The sequence below is a fragment of the Pteropus vampyrus genome, unplaced genomic scaffold (genome assembly GCF_000151845.1).
Source record: "Pteropus vampyrus isolate Shadow unplaced genomic scaffold, Pvam_2.0 Scaffold477, whole genome shotgun sequence".
In the NCBI taxonomy this organism is placed as follows: Eukaryota; Metazoa; Chordata; class Mammalia; order Chiroptera; family Pteropodidae; genus Pteropus; species Pteropus vampyrus.
Window position 1 is genome coordinate 1,341,572 of NW_011889258.1, and position 12,946 is coordinate 1,354,517.

Here is a 12,946-nt window from a genome sequence, read left to right on the forward strand (position 1 = left end):
ACTCTCCATATTCGACATGGTACCACAACTTTTCTCGAGAGGCGACAGCCCGGGTCAGCGGCACAGATTTGATGGGAGGACGCTCTGACTCCCGTCTTAGTCCCAACCTTGCCGCCGGCTGGGCTCCTAGGTTTGGGAGCCCACTTCCTGTTTTTGCGTTAGGCTTGCTTGGAGGCGGGGCCGTCTGCGCCGGGGGGCGGAGCTGGGGCAACGCCAAAATGGCTGCCGCCTGAGGAGGCGGTTAGGGTGGGCTGCGGTAGCTGGAGGCCGTTGAGGGGCTAGAGGGCAAGAGGTTACGCCCCTCCCCCCCGCGTTCTTCGCGTGCACCCTAGTCTAACCCAGCGCCTAACGGTTTTCGTCACCCAGCTAAGCTTCTAGTATTTTCCGTTGTCGAACTCAGCTCTTCTTAACCTTCCGCCACACCTCTTTCCTCAGATTTCATACTAGCCTTGGCCCCTCACTTCTGTTCTCAGAGCTTAAATCTTACGGATGAAGGAAAAAAAGGTATAGGGCTTTTAAAGTACTCTTTAAGAAATTATCCTCCTATGAAATAAAAACCTAAGGGGTAGGCGGGGTTGGTAGTTTTGAATTGTGAGTTTCAGTTGACGTTTTAAAAAGGATCCTGATCCTTAAACTTTTAGGTAAGAAGGGAAGGACGAAAAAGTAAGCCCTAGGCTTAAGAGGCAAAGTTTCTGTGAAATATATACTCGTAATAAATTGATTATTAGTTTCTATAACAGATGGTGTGCAATACGAAAATTACTGTGAAATCTCTCTAAACTATAATGGGAGGGGAGGTTAATCAAGATACTAGCGGTTGGCATTTTATATGAGACTTATTAAAATAACCAAAGGTAATTTATAAGACACCATCTCTAGATTTCTGGGAAGGAAGTGTCTCTGGCGTTAGTGTCACTGCATTTCAATTCAAAACTGGAAAATTCCAAGGAAGAGCTAAGAGGTATTACTTTGAGGAAAAATAGAATAATTATCCTTTTACTGAGGAATTTTACAAGTTTGGCTTTACATTTTTTCTCTTCAAAATTTCAGTTTGTGGGGGAAATGAGTATATAATTGAGCTCTTTAGAATTGTTTGCTATTGACCTAAAATGGTTCTAAAAGCTGTTGTTTTACTCTTGTGTTGATAATTGGTAGGCTTCAGACAAACTGTTACTTAAGTATAAACCTTGATGCTGGAAAAACAAACCTTTCGAACATAAGGTTAAATCTGGAAACCACTTCCACAGATGAAACCGTATACGGATCTCTCTCTCTCTGTCTCTCTCTGTCTCTGTCTCTCTCTGTCTCTGTCTCTCTCTGTCTCTGTCTCTCTCTCTGTCTCTCTGTCTCTCTCTCTCTCCGTCTCTCTGTCTCTCTCCGTCTCTCTCTCCCTCTCTCTCCCTCTCCCTCTTTCCCCCTCTCTCTGTGTTTGCGATGTAAATTATATTTCGATAGAGACAAGCAAAACTTGGTAGATTTCACTGTTTCAACACTTTCCATGCTAACCAATGGTATTTCTGTTTGAGAATTTTTTTTTTGTAGAAAGGTAAAAAATATTTCTTAGTTTTTCCCTACGTTATTAATATGTATTAACGCAGTTTTCAGTAAATCCACGTGTAAACCAGAACAATCCACTAAAGCTTAAGCATTTCCAGGTTTTATGTAAAGAATTTTGTTATATGTAGGTAACCTATAAGAATAAGCCTTTTTTTAAAAAAAGTGTTTCTAAAGTGTTTTTGCATATTATAGAATTTCTTAAGAGAAGGTTCCTTGGGAACAGATTTTTAGTGAAATTGAGATCTGAAGATATTTGTTCAGTTAGGAAATTTGTTACTGATGTCCATCTTAAGTAAAAAAAAAAATATAGCCTATATAATTGATTTACTAACCACTTAAAAGATTACGAAGTTGTTTTTATGAGTTCCGATTTAAATTTTATTACAAAAATTGCCCTTATTTTTAATTAGTTATCTTTCATTTCTTAAAGTTAGATTTAGATTTTTTAAAATCTTAGGTGCAATAATAGAACTATTTAAAGTATATGTATATTCAATTCTAACTGAGGCTGTTGAAAGAAGGAATTGAAATCTGTTAAAATCAGGAACTTGTTTTATTACAGAAAAAGTATAGAAAAGGAAGACATCAAACATTAATTGTTTTTGCTAAATGCTGAATACCTATAAAACAGTATTTGGAAAGCCAGAATACAAAATAAACAAAAGCAATACAGAAATCACCTGTGACCTGTCACTCAATTTAAGAAAATTACCGTTCCCTTTATATTCTTGTGTACTCCTTTCCCATTCATATTCTTTTCTTTCCCTCCTTAGAGGAAACTGTCTTGAGTTTATAATTTCCCTGTTTTTCTTTGTAGTTTTACCATAGTATTTAACAATGCATCCATAAACATTGTTATTTAGTGTTGCATGTTTTTTAACTTTTTGTACATGAAATCATATTGCTTTTTCTTTAACTTCTGTAACTCATCATAATGTTCTTTATTTATGTTACTGTGAAATTATAGTTCATTAATTTTTACTGTCATAATAGAATATTCCATTATATGAATATATCCTAATTTATTCATCCATTCTCCTGATGGATATTTGGATTGCTTCCAGGTTAATATAGCCTCTGAGAATATATTAGTATTATTATTAACACATACTCTAATTAAACAATTAAGATCAATAACTTTAGTCTCCTAAACATGTTAGGATGAAATCTGGAAATACTTGTCATAGTGATGATTAAGGTTAATCTTTTAAACCAGGTGTAATCTTTAAAAATATAATTTTAGTCTCAACCTAGGCACAATTATTTATTCATCGTTTATTGTATGTATTCACATTTCTTATTGTTTTGGGTTATCTTGGTTGGATCTTAGCTTTGTTTCTTCCACTCTACGAGATTTAGTAATAGCTACTACCCCGTTTAAATAGGCAACTCCTTTCTCTTTTCACCCTTATAACAGGGCTATGATGATAAAGATGATAGTTATAGTACCTCCTAAATTGTTCTTTTGGAACTTAGTTAACTCTAAACTTGAAAGTTTAACTGAAGTAACATCAGTTGCATACTGATAAACTCAGGTATGGTAGATTTCACCTATGGATACTTAGAAAGGTGTGTTTTAAAATATCTGTGAATTTTCACTGGGGTAATTGAGATGTAAAGAACTAACACACTATCTTAGGAGCTATTGAATATGTTAATGTTTGACATGAACGAAGTTAATGAGGTAAATTATAATAATTCCTCTAGGAAATTGATTTATATTTATGTAATCATTCTTAGTTCTCTATTTTACAATCCACTGTGTCACACATAACAAGTTTTGCTTTTTAAACTTAAAAATGTTTATAAAACAGTTGTAGTTGAAATCTAAATTACTTATTTTTTTTATTTTAATTCTATTTGTTTTGTGACAACACAAAACTTTTGTTACTTTTAAACAAATAGTGTCAAGATGATTAGAAAAGTAATACATACAGTTAAACTTCCATTGAAGTAGGGGAGTACAGCAGAAATGCAAATGGTGTAGTATTTTATAGTATTTTTCAAACTTCGGCGTCTTTGTTAAAAATACAGGCGGCTGGCCTTGCCTCTGTAGATTCTGATAGAATAAGTTTGTAGTCAAGCCCAGGAGTCATATTTTGCCTCTGTTTGGATAGTGGAAATGACCATTCTAACATAGAGTAATATAAATCTTATATTGCCTAATACAGCTCAGTTTGGATGGAATTTCATAGTTTACAAAATGCTTCTTACACATTATTTCATTTGATACCTAAAGTAATCTGGAGCAAACTGGGCAAGTATTATCATCCTCTTTTTATCAATTAAGAAAAAAAGCAAAACAGAGAAATTATATGATCTGCACAAACAAGTTTTGAGCAAATGGAATCTGTATTCAGTTCAGGCCTCTTTGGTTCTTAATCCAGTACTTTTGAATGTGTATAAGCAGATTGACAAGGAGGAGTCATAAATAAAACCACTCCTGCTTCTTGCTTTATGTAGCTTATGTGCTCATTTAGTATAAAAGTAAAATGAAAAATTATTCCAACTGGCTAGCAGTCTTTCTGATTTCCATAAGAAGATTTGGTTTCCTAGAAATCCTAGAGTGGTAAAAACTGAAGGCCTTTCCTGTTCATAATGTAAAAACTGTTTTCCTAAGCAGGCAAAGAACAACTTCCTGATTTCATTGTTCTGTTTTTTATTTGATTTGCAAAATTCCCTAGCCTAGAACTCTGAGTGACAGGTGAAAGAGATTAGAGCTACAGAAAAGGTAAAGCTCTATTAGTTGAGGCAAAAACAAGATTAGGTGGGAAAAGAAGTTTAAAGACATGAGGAATGGGTTTGAGTGGCTGCCAAAGGTGGCCTGAAAAATTATCCAATTTATAATTAGAAGTGAGAGGTGAGCATAATGAGACAAGATGAGAATCTGAATGTAATATTCAAGTGAATAGGAAAAAAACGAAAAAATCTTGGATAGTTAGGAAAAATATATCCACATATTTACAGTTCTATAAATGATAATTTCTAATATTTCTTTGTTATTTTAATAATAAATGGCGATATTTGGTGATTATAATATGTAGTTATCTAGAGCATTTCTCTAGAAACTTTCGATTTTAACAGAGCACTCGACTAAATTTTCTTTTTGCCAGGAAACATTTTTAAAACTTAAATTATCAAATGAAATTATAGTTCGTTATCATTAGCTGAGTTGATTTATTCTTAAAGAATAAAGCATTTGCTATTATTAGTGATAATTTCCCACTTTGGGATCATTCCAAATTAATTTTGAGAGTTGTACGATTCACAAATTCTTTCATATAGATGTAAATAGTCATAGTCAAACTCATTTTTAATAAACCTTTTCCTTATCTTTATTACTTTACTAACCAGGAGCCGTTTGAAGAAAAGTCTTAAGAAAAAGCAAAGATAAGAGACTTTTATCAGAAAGGTAGGCAAAAGTAAGGTCAAACAAACAAACAAACAAAACACTTTCTTAAAAAACTACTATTCTGCACTCCTATATCCCATTTTACTGGCCACAAAAATTGTACACTTAGTTCCAGATACTGCTTTTATTTACTATTACTTTCTTACCATCCTTTATCTGAGATCAATTTTGGAATATGAAGTCAAAATTCTATCAAAATAATTCCCATGGTTTTAGAACTTTATCTAATAATTGATTAGAATAGAGTTAGCATGCTTTGTAAATATTTTGAGTCATCTATATTTTAGTACACACATTCTATGATTTTTGAATATTTTTGGAAAATCAGCTATAGTGTGGTCTACAAATCTTACCTCTAGATCAGGGTTTCTTAACCAGTACTATAGACATTTTGGGCTTTTCAATTATTTGTTTTGGGGGGCTGTCCTATATATTGTAGGATATTTAGCAGTATCCCTGGCCTCTACCCGCTAGATACCAGTAGCTCTCCCAACCCCAATTTGTGACAACCAAAAATGTCTCCAGAGATTGCCAAATATCCTCTGGAGTACAAAAATAACCTCCAGTTAAGAACCACTGTTCTAGCTCTAGAATCATTTAGCACTGCCTTTATATTAAACCAATAGACATACAATGAAATAGCAACAAAAACATCTTTCGGCTTATTCTTTTTCAGGAATAACCATAGCAAGAACAAAGCAATAATAACATCTCCAGATTTTGAACCGCTTTATTAAAATTGATAAAATTAAAATCAATGAAAAGGATTTTTGAAGTCATTGTAAAATGTTTCACTTTGGAGGAAATGGGAAGAGCAGGGAATTTGGAGTCATTCAGAGCTAGGATTAAATTTCTGGTTTCTATATTTAATATCTGATTATCTTGGACAACTTATTAATCTCTTTGTGTTTCAATGCCCTCATTTGAAAAAAACAGGAATAATATTTATTTTCTTGGTTTATTGGGAGAATTAGATGAGGTTATCATGAATGTTAGAATGCTTAGCATAGAGGCTTTTCCAAAACAGTAGCAAAGGAATGTCCTCTGCAGCAAAAAAAAAAAAAAATATATATATATATATATACAGAGAGAGAGAGAGAGAGAGAGAGAGAGAGAGAGAGAGAGAGAGAGAAGCCAAAGAAAGACATTTACAACAAATGCCAGAAGAGCTTTGATCAGAATACGCTGTTTAATATTTTTCTGTATAGAACGAAAGGGTAAATGTTGATTGAATCAGTGTGAAAAATCGTGGAGTGTATGAGTAAATATGAATTCGTTCCTAGGATCTTGAGCATGTAAGAGTAAGTGATCTTCCTGTGACTTAGCTTACTCAATGTTAGAAATATTCATTTTTTTATTTTTATTAAGTTTAATAGCATATTCTCTCAATATTACATGATCTTCTATAGTTTTAGAAGAAATTTTAATTTTGAGAAATGTTTAAAATATAGAAAATATAAAGAATAAAACACCTATGTTTCCATCTCCTCCAATAATTTACAACAGTTAATATTTAATCACATTTATTTCAAGTTCTTCTTGAAGTAAAACAAATAAAACAATATAGATGAAGTTGAAGTCTCCTTTGACTACACTCAGTCTTATTCTCTGCTCTCCTTCCTGGAGACTACTTTCATGAGGTACTATGTTTTCTTTTCCATGCATTAATGTGCATTTATGGATAATACACAATATTTGTATGTGTTTTTAAATTTACATAAATTTACACTTAGTATATGTCTAGGTTCTATACTTTTTATGCAACATTGTTATTGAGATATACACATGTTGATGTATCTACATTTGTATATGTAATAATCCATCATATAAATATGGCACATTTTATTTATTCATTTCCCTCTTGATAGACATTTCTCGGTTGCTTTCATTTTCTTTTTCAATTACAGGCATTTCTGTCGTGGCTCACTGTCTTACTGTACACATTTGCAAGAGTTCTCTAAGGCATATACTGGAAGTGGAATTACTGGGATATAAGGTAGAAGTAACTATTTTCTGTTTATTTTTTATCTAAATATAGTTGGTAATCAATATATTAGTTATAATAGTTTCAGGTATACGATTAAATGATTTAACATTTTTATACCTTACAATGTGATCACCTCACTAATTCCAGTAATCTCTCATCATGCAAATTTATCACAATATCATTGACTATATTCCCTTTCATCTTTTTCAACAACTTCCTGCCCTTCTGGTAACCATCCTTTTGCTCTATGTTTCTCTGAGTCTGTTTTTGTTTTCTTTGTTTTGTTTTTTAGATTCCACATATAAGTAAAACCATACAGTATTTGTCTTTCTCTGCCTGACTTATTTCACTTAGCACAGTGCCCTCTAGGTCCATCCATGTTGTTGCAGATGACAAGATTTCATCCTTTTTTTTTGCTGCGTAACATCCCGTTATATAATGTACCGTATCTTCTTATCCATTCATCAATTAATAGATTGCTTCCATATCTTAGCTATTGCAAATAATGCTGCAATGAACATAGAGGTGCATATAACTTTTTGATTTAGTGTTTTCATTTTCTTTGGATAAATCCCAGAAGTGGAGTTGCTGGGTCATATGGTATATTTGCTTTTAGATTTTTGCTTTTAGAATCTCCACTACTGTTTTCCATAGTGACTGTACCAATTTGCAGTCCCACCTACAGCACAAAGGTTACCTTTTCTCCACATCCTCACCAACATTTGTTATTTGTTGACTTTTTGGTAATAGCCATTATAACTGGTATGAGGTAAGTATATCAGTGTGGTTTTGATTTGCATTTCTCTGAAAATTAGTGATGTTGAGTATCTTTTCATATGTCTGTTGGCTGTCTGTATGTCTTCTTTGGAGAAATGTCTTTTCATGTCCTCTGCTCATTTTTTTTTTGATTGTTCCTTTTTTTTTTGCTATTGAGTTGTATGAGTGTCATATATTTTGGATATAAATCGCTTATTGAATGTATCATTGGCAAATGTATTCTCCCATTCAGTAGGTTGTCTTGTCATTTTGTTGATGGTTTTCTTTGTTGTGCAGAAGCATTTTAGTTTGATGAAGTCCCATTTGATTATTTTTTGCTTTTGTTTCCTGTGCTCACAGGGACCTTCCAGAAAGATATTACTCATATTACTCAGACTGATGTCAAATAGTTTATTACTTATATTTTCTTCTAGGAGTTTTGTGATTTCAGGCTTTACATTTAAGTGTTTAATCTATTTTGAGTTTTCTTTTGTATGTGGTATATATGTATACACATGTATACATATATACCACATACATATATACCACATACAAAAGAAATTTAATTTTTGCATATATCTGTACAATTTTCCCAACATCACTGTTGAAAGGATTGTCTTTATTGTATATTTTTCCTCATTTGTCATAGATTAGTTGACCATATAAGTGAGGGTTTATTTCGAGATCTCTATTCTATTTCATTGATCTATGTGTCTGTCTTCAAGCCAGTACCATACTGTTTTAATTATTATAGCTTTGTAGTATAGTTTAAAACCAGAGAGTGTGATACCACTAATTTTATTCTTTTTTTCTCAAGATTTCTTTGGCTATTTGGGATCTTTTGTGGTTCCATGTAAATGTTAGGATTATTTGTTCTTGTTCTGAGCAGAATGTCATTGGTATTTTGATTGGAATTGCATTGAATCTGTACATTGCTTTGGGTAGTATGGTCATTTCAATAATATTACTCTTTCCAATCCAGGAGCACAGTATATTCTTCCATTTATTTTTGTCCTCTTCCAATTTCTTTCTTTAGTGTCTTATAGTTTTCAGAGTATAGGTCTTTTACCTCCTTGGTTAAATTTATTTGTAGGTATTTTTTGATACAATTGTAAATGGAATTGTTTTCATAATTTCTCCTTCTGATTCTTCATTACTAGTGTATAGGAGTATGACAGATTTTTGTATATTAATTTTGTATCCTGTGACTTTACTGAATTCTTTTATTGATTCTATTAGTTTTTGGTGGATTCTCTAGGGTTTTCTATATATAGTATCATGTAATCTGCAAATAGTTACAATTTCACTTATTTCTTTCCAATTTGGATGCCTTTTATTTCTTGTCTGATTGCTGTAGCTGGAACTTTCAATACTATCTTGAATAATAGTAGTGAGAGTGGGCATTCTTGTCTTATTCCTAATCTTTGAGGAAAAACTTTCAGCTTTTCACCATTGAGTGTGTTAGCTGTCAGCTTGTCATATATAGCCTTTAAAAAGTTGTGGTAAGCTCATTCTATGCCCACTTTGTTGAGGGTTTTTTTTTTTTTAATCATAAATGGATGTTGAATTGTGTAAAATGCTTTTTTGCATCTATTGGTTTTGTTGATGTGAATCATATTTTGTGGATGTATCTTGCATTTCTGGTGTAAATCTGACTTGATCATGGTGTTGAGAATTTGGCATCTCAATGTTCATCAGGGTTATTGGCCTGTAATTCTTTTTTTTGTAGTGTCTTTGTCTAGTTTTTGTATCATGGTAACTCCAGCCTTTTAGAATGAGTTTGAAAGTGTAGAAATAGCTATTTTAAGATAAATAAAAGAAGTAATGTTTTATGTGTTAAAAGGTTTTATATACTAAAAATGTAGATTCAGAAAAGAGTTGAATTTACATGCATTTTATGAAAGAGCTGGCTTTTATTTGGGATTGGCACCTTAGAAGTCAGAAATGCCTGCTTATTTCAAGAACAATTCAGTGAAATATTGATTGCCTACTGTGTGCTCAGCATTGTACAACTAACATTATCAGAAACAGAATACTAAACTGGATGGACTATGAGTCTGATCCAGAATGGCTTTTATTATGCTCTTATTCAGTCAGAAGGAAAGACTATCCACAGGATAAGATCAGTGTATCAGGCAAAAGTCTACAAAGTGTAAATATACCATGTTAATTGCCTGTTTGATATGCATAGCTCTGGTCTAGGTTTGTCATATGCTTTCATCCTTTCAGAACCTTTTAAAAAATTCTGAATTTTAAAGACAATTGTTACTTAGTTGTAGGTGAGATATATTGAAAATTAACATATCCATGTATATAATTCTTTCCTAAAATGGGTATTGGGTAAGATGTGTGAAGATATAGAAAGAAATACACAGCAGGTCCTCAAATACCATCATTTGATTCAGTGGCATTTTGTTATCAAGTTTATGAGATGCCATAGGAACTTAACTCTCATTTATACCAATTAGCCTATGGGGAAATTGTTTTCACTATATGTCCTTTCACTTAAAGTTGCAGAACTTGTTGACAATGTTAAGTGAGGACTTATATATCACTTGATCTACCATAAAACTAGAACAAAAGAGGCAATCAAAAGATGAAATCTGACAAGAATGTAAAGAAAAAATAAGAATTTATAGAAAAAAATATAGAACTATGAGAAACCAAACCTATGGGCACTCTTTACAGCAACTTATTCAAATGGCATTTACTAGACTTTTCATAGAACTTTTCATTGATATGACCACTTTGATCACAAGTCTCAAATTACATATTTGGCCAAAAAAGTTTTAAAATTTTATCTCACAAATTATTACAGACCTTGTATACTTCAGTTTACCGGAAACAAAAAAGTTAATTTCTATGGTAACTGAATTCAACTGATCAATTTCTAATTAAGTCAGATCCTAAGCCAAAGCTTAATCAGGGCTAGATGATGATCCAGACTACACGAAAATTAATAATTTTTTTAATTTCTATTTTTCAGATTACATTTTTTGTAAAAAGAAATCATCCAGTATTTCATGTCTATTTAACAGAAGTTTCACTAACTGGAGGTAAGAAATAAAGTTCATAAAGATACAAATTTATAAATTATAGAAGAAAAGAGGAGTTACATAACTTTTTAAAAATCTTTTAAAATTAAATTTATTGGGGCAACATTGGTTAATAAAATCAAATAGGTTTTAAGTGTACAGTTCAATGATATGGCATATGCGTATTGCATTGTAGGTTCACCACCTAGAGTTAACTTTCCTTTTGTCACTATATATTTGACTCTTTTTATCCTTATCTACTTCCCCGTCTCCCCTTTCCCTTCTGTAACCACTAAACTGTTGTCTGTGTCTATGAGTTTTTGTTTGTCTTGTTCATTTGTTGCTTTCAGTTTTATACTCTACATATAAGTGAAATCATATGGTTCTCAGCTTTTTCTAACTTATTTCGCTTAGCATGATAATCTCAAGATCTATCCATGTTGTTACAAATGGCAATATTTCATTTTTTGTTACAGCTGAGTAATATATATGTACCACAGCTTCTTTATCCAGTCTATCTAAGGGCATTTCAGTTGTTTCCATGTCTTGGACACTGTGAACAATGCTGCGATGAACATTGAGTGTATATATCTTTATGGATAAATATTTTCAAATTTTTGGGGTAGGTACCCAGAAGAGGGATTGCTAGGTCATGTGGTAATTCTATTCTTAATTTTTTGAGGAAACTCCATACTGTTTTCTACAGTGGCTGTACTAATTTACATTCCCACCTGCAGTTTATGAGGGTTCCTTTTTCTCCACATCCTCTTCAACACTTGTTATTACTTGTCTTGTTGAAGATAGCCATTCTAACGTGTGAGGTGGTATCTCATTGTGGTTTTAATTTGCAGTTCCCTAATAGCTAGTAAAATTGGGCACCTTTTCATATGTCTGTTGGCCATTTGTATGTTTTCTTGGAAGAAATGTCAGTTCAAGTCTTCTGCCCATTTTTTAACTGGATTGCTTGTTATATTTATTGTTAAATTGTATGAGTTTTTTTTTGTATATATTTGATATTAGGCCCTTACCAAAGGTGTTGTTTACGAATATCTTCTTCCATTCAGATGATAGCTTCTTTGTCTTGTTGATGATTTCCTTCACTGTGCAGAAGCTTTTTAGTTTGATATAGTCTCATTCATTTATTTTTGCCTTCTCTTGCCTTTGAAGTCAAATTCATAAAATTCTCTCTAAAAACCAAGGTCCATGAGTTTAATATCTATATTTTCTTGTATGGAATTTATTATTTCATGTCTTATATTTAAGTCTTTGATCTACTTTGAATTAATTTTGGTATATGGTGACAGATAGCAGTCTGGTTTTATAACTTGTTAAAGACCATACATTAGGTTGGTATAAATTAAACCTGTCATTTTTTTTTTTTATTTCAGCCTTCAGATAACCCATTATTTAAGGTGTATTTATAAGCAGGGTAGAAAGGATTGTCTTGAAATTTTCCTTTGACAATAAATAAGATATGATTTTAATAAACAGTTCAATTTTGGCAGATTATGGACATATATTTGACAGGCATATTCTCCATTATATTGTTGTTTTACATTTCCTCTTTTTTAAATTTAATTTTATTATTAGTTTCAAGTGTACAATACTTTGGTTAGACATTTATATAGTCTATAAAATGATCCCCTTAATTGCTCTTCCTCTCCTCTGGCTCTCTACCTAGCTATTACATTAATGCTAACTGCATTCTCTATGCTGTGCTCCCCATCCCCATGACCATCTATCAAATACTAATTTGTACTTCTTTAACCCTTCACCCCATTCTTCCAGTACCCCAACCCCCCTCCCCTCTGGCCATCACCAGATTGCCCTTTATATCTGTGAGTATGTTTTTGATTAGTTCTTTTTGTTTCTTAGATTCCACATATAAGTGAAATAAATACGATATTTATCTTTCTCTGTCTGATTTATTTCACTCAGCATAATAACTTCTAGGTCTATCCATGCCATTGCAAATGGTACATTTCCTCTTTCTTTTGTTTAAATCAGTGATATTTTTTATTAGTGATTCTTTCTCCTTTCTTATTAGATTTTCTCTATTTTTGTACTAATTCCCATATTTATTCTCAGTACAGCACTTTTGAATGGTTTAAATGTCATGCTTGACTAAATAATCTCAAGTTCAACATAGATTTCTTTACTTCAGACTCAGAAGGGTCTACTGGAATTTGTAGGATGCAA

The 12,946-nt window shown here is 32.3% G+C and overlaps 1 protein-coding gene and 1 long non-coding RNA gene across 3 annotated transcripts in view; one reads left to right on the forward strand and one right to left on the reverse strand.

Moving 5' to 3' along the window:
* Window positions 1-163, reverse strand: part of LOC105307107 (charged multivesicular body protein 1b-2) — a 35,078-nt gene extending 34,915 nt beyond the window's left edge. Inside the window, exon 1 of one of the 2 annotated variants that reach the window (XM_023524580.1) lies at window positions 3-163. In XM_023524580.1, the coding sequence (XP_023380348.1) occupies window positions 3-18 (16 nt within the window). In that variant the 5' untranslated portion in view covers window positions 19-163. The remainder of the gene's footprint in view (window positions 1-2) is intronic. The other variant, XM_011382471.2, reaches the window with a different exon arrangement.
* Window positions 164-357: 194 nt separating this feature from the next.
* Window positions 358-6,956, forward strand: LOC111732636. The gene is made up of 3 exons (XR_002777637.1): window positions 358-504; window positions 4,912-4,969; window positions 6,877-6,956. It is a non-coding gene; the product is annotated as an uncharacterized LOC111732636 (long non-coding RNA).
* The last annotated feature ends 5,990 nt before the right edge of the window (window positions 6,957-12,946 follow it).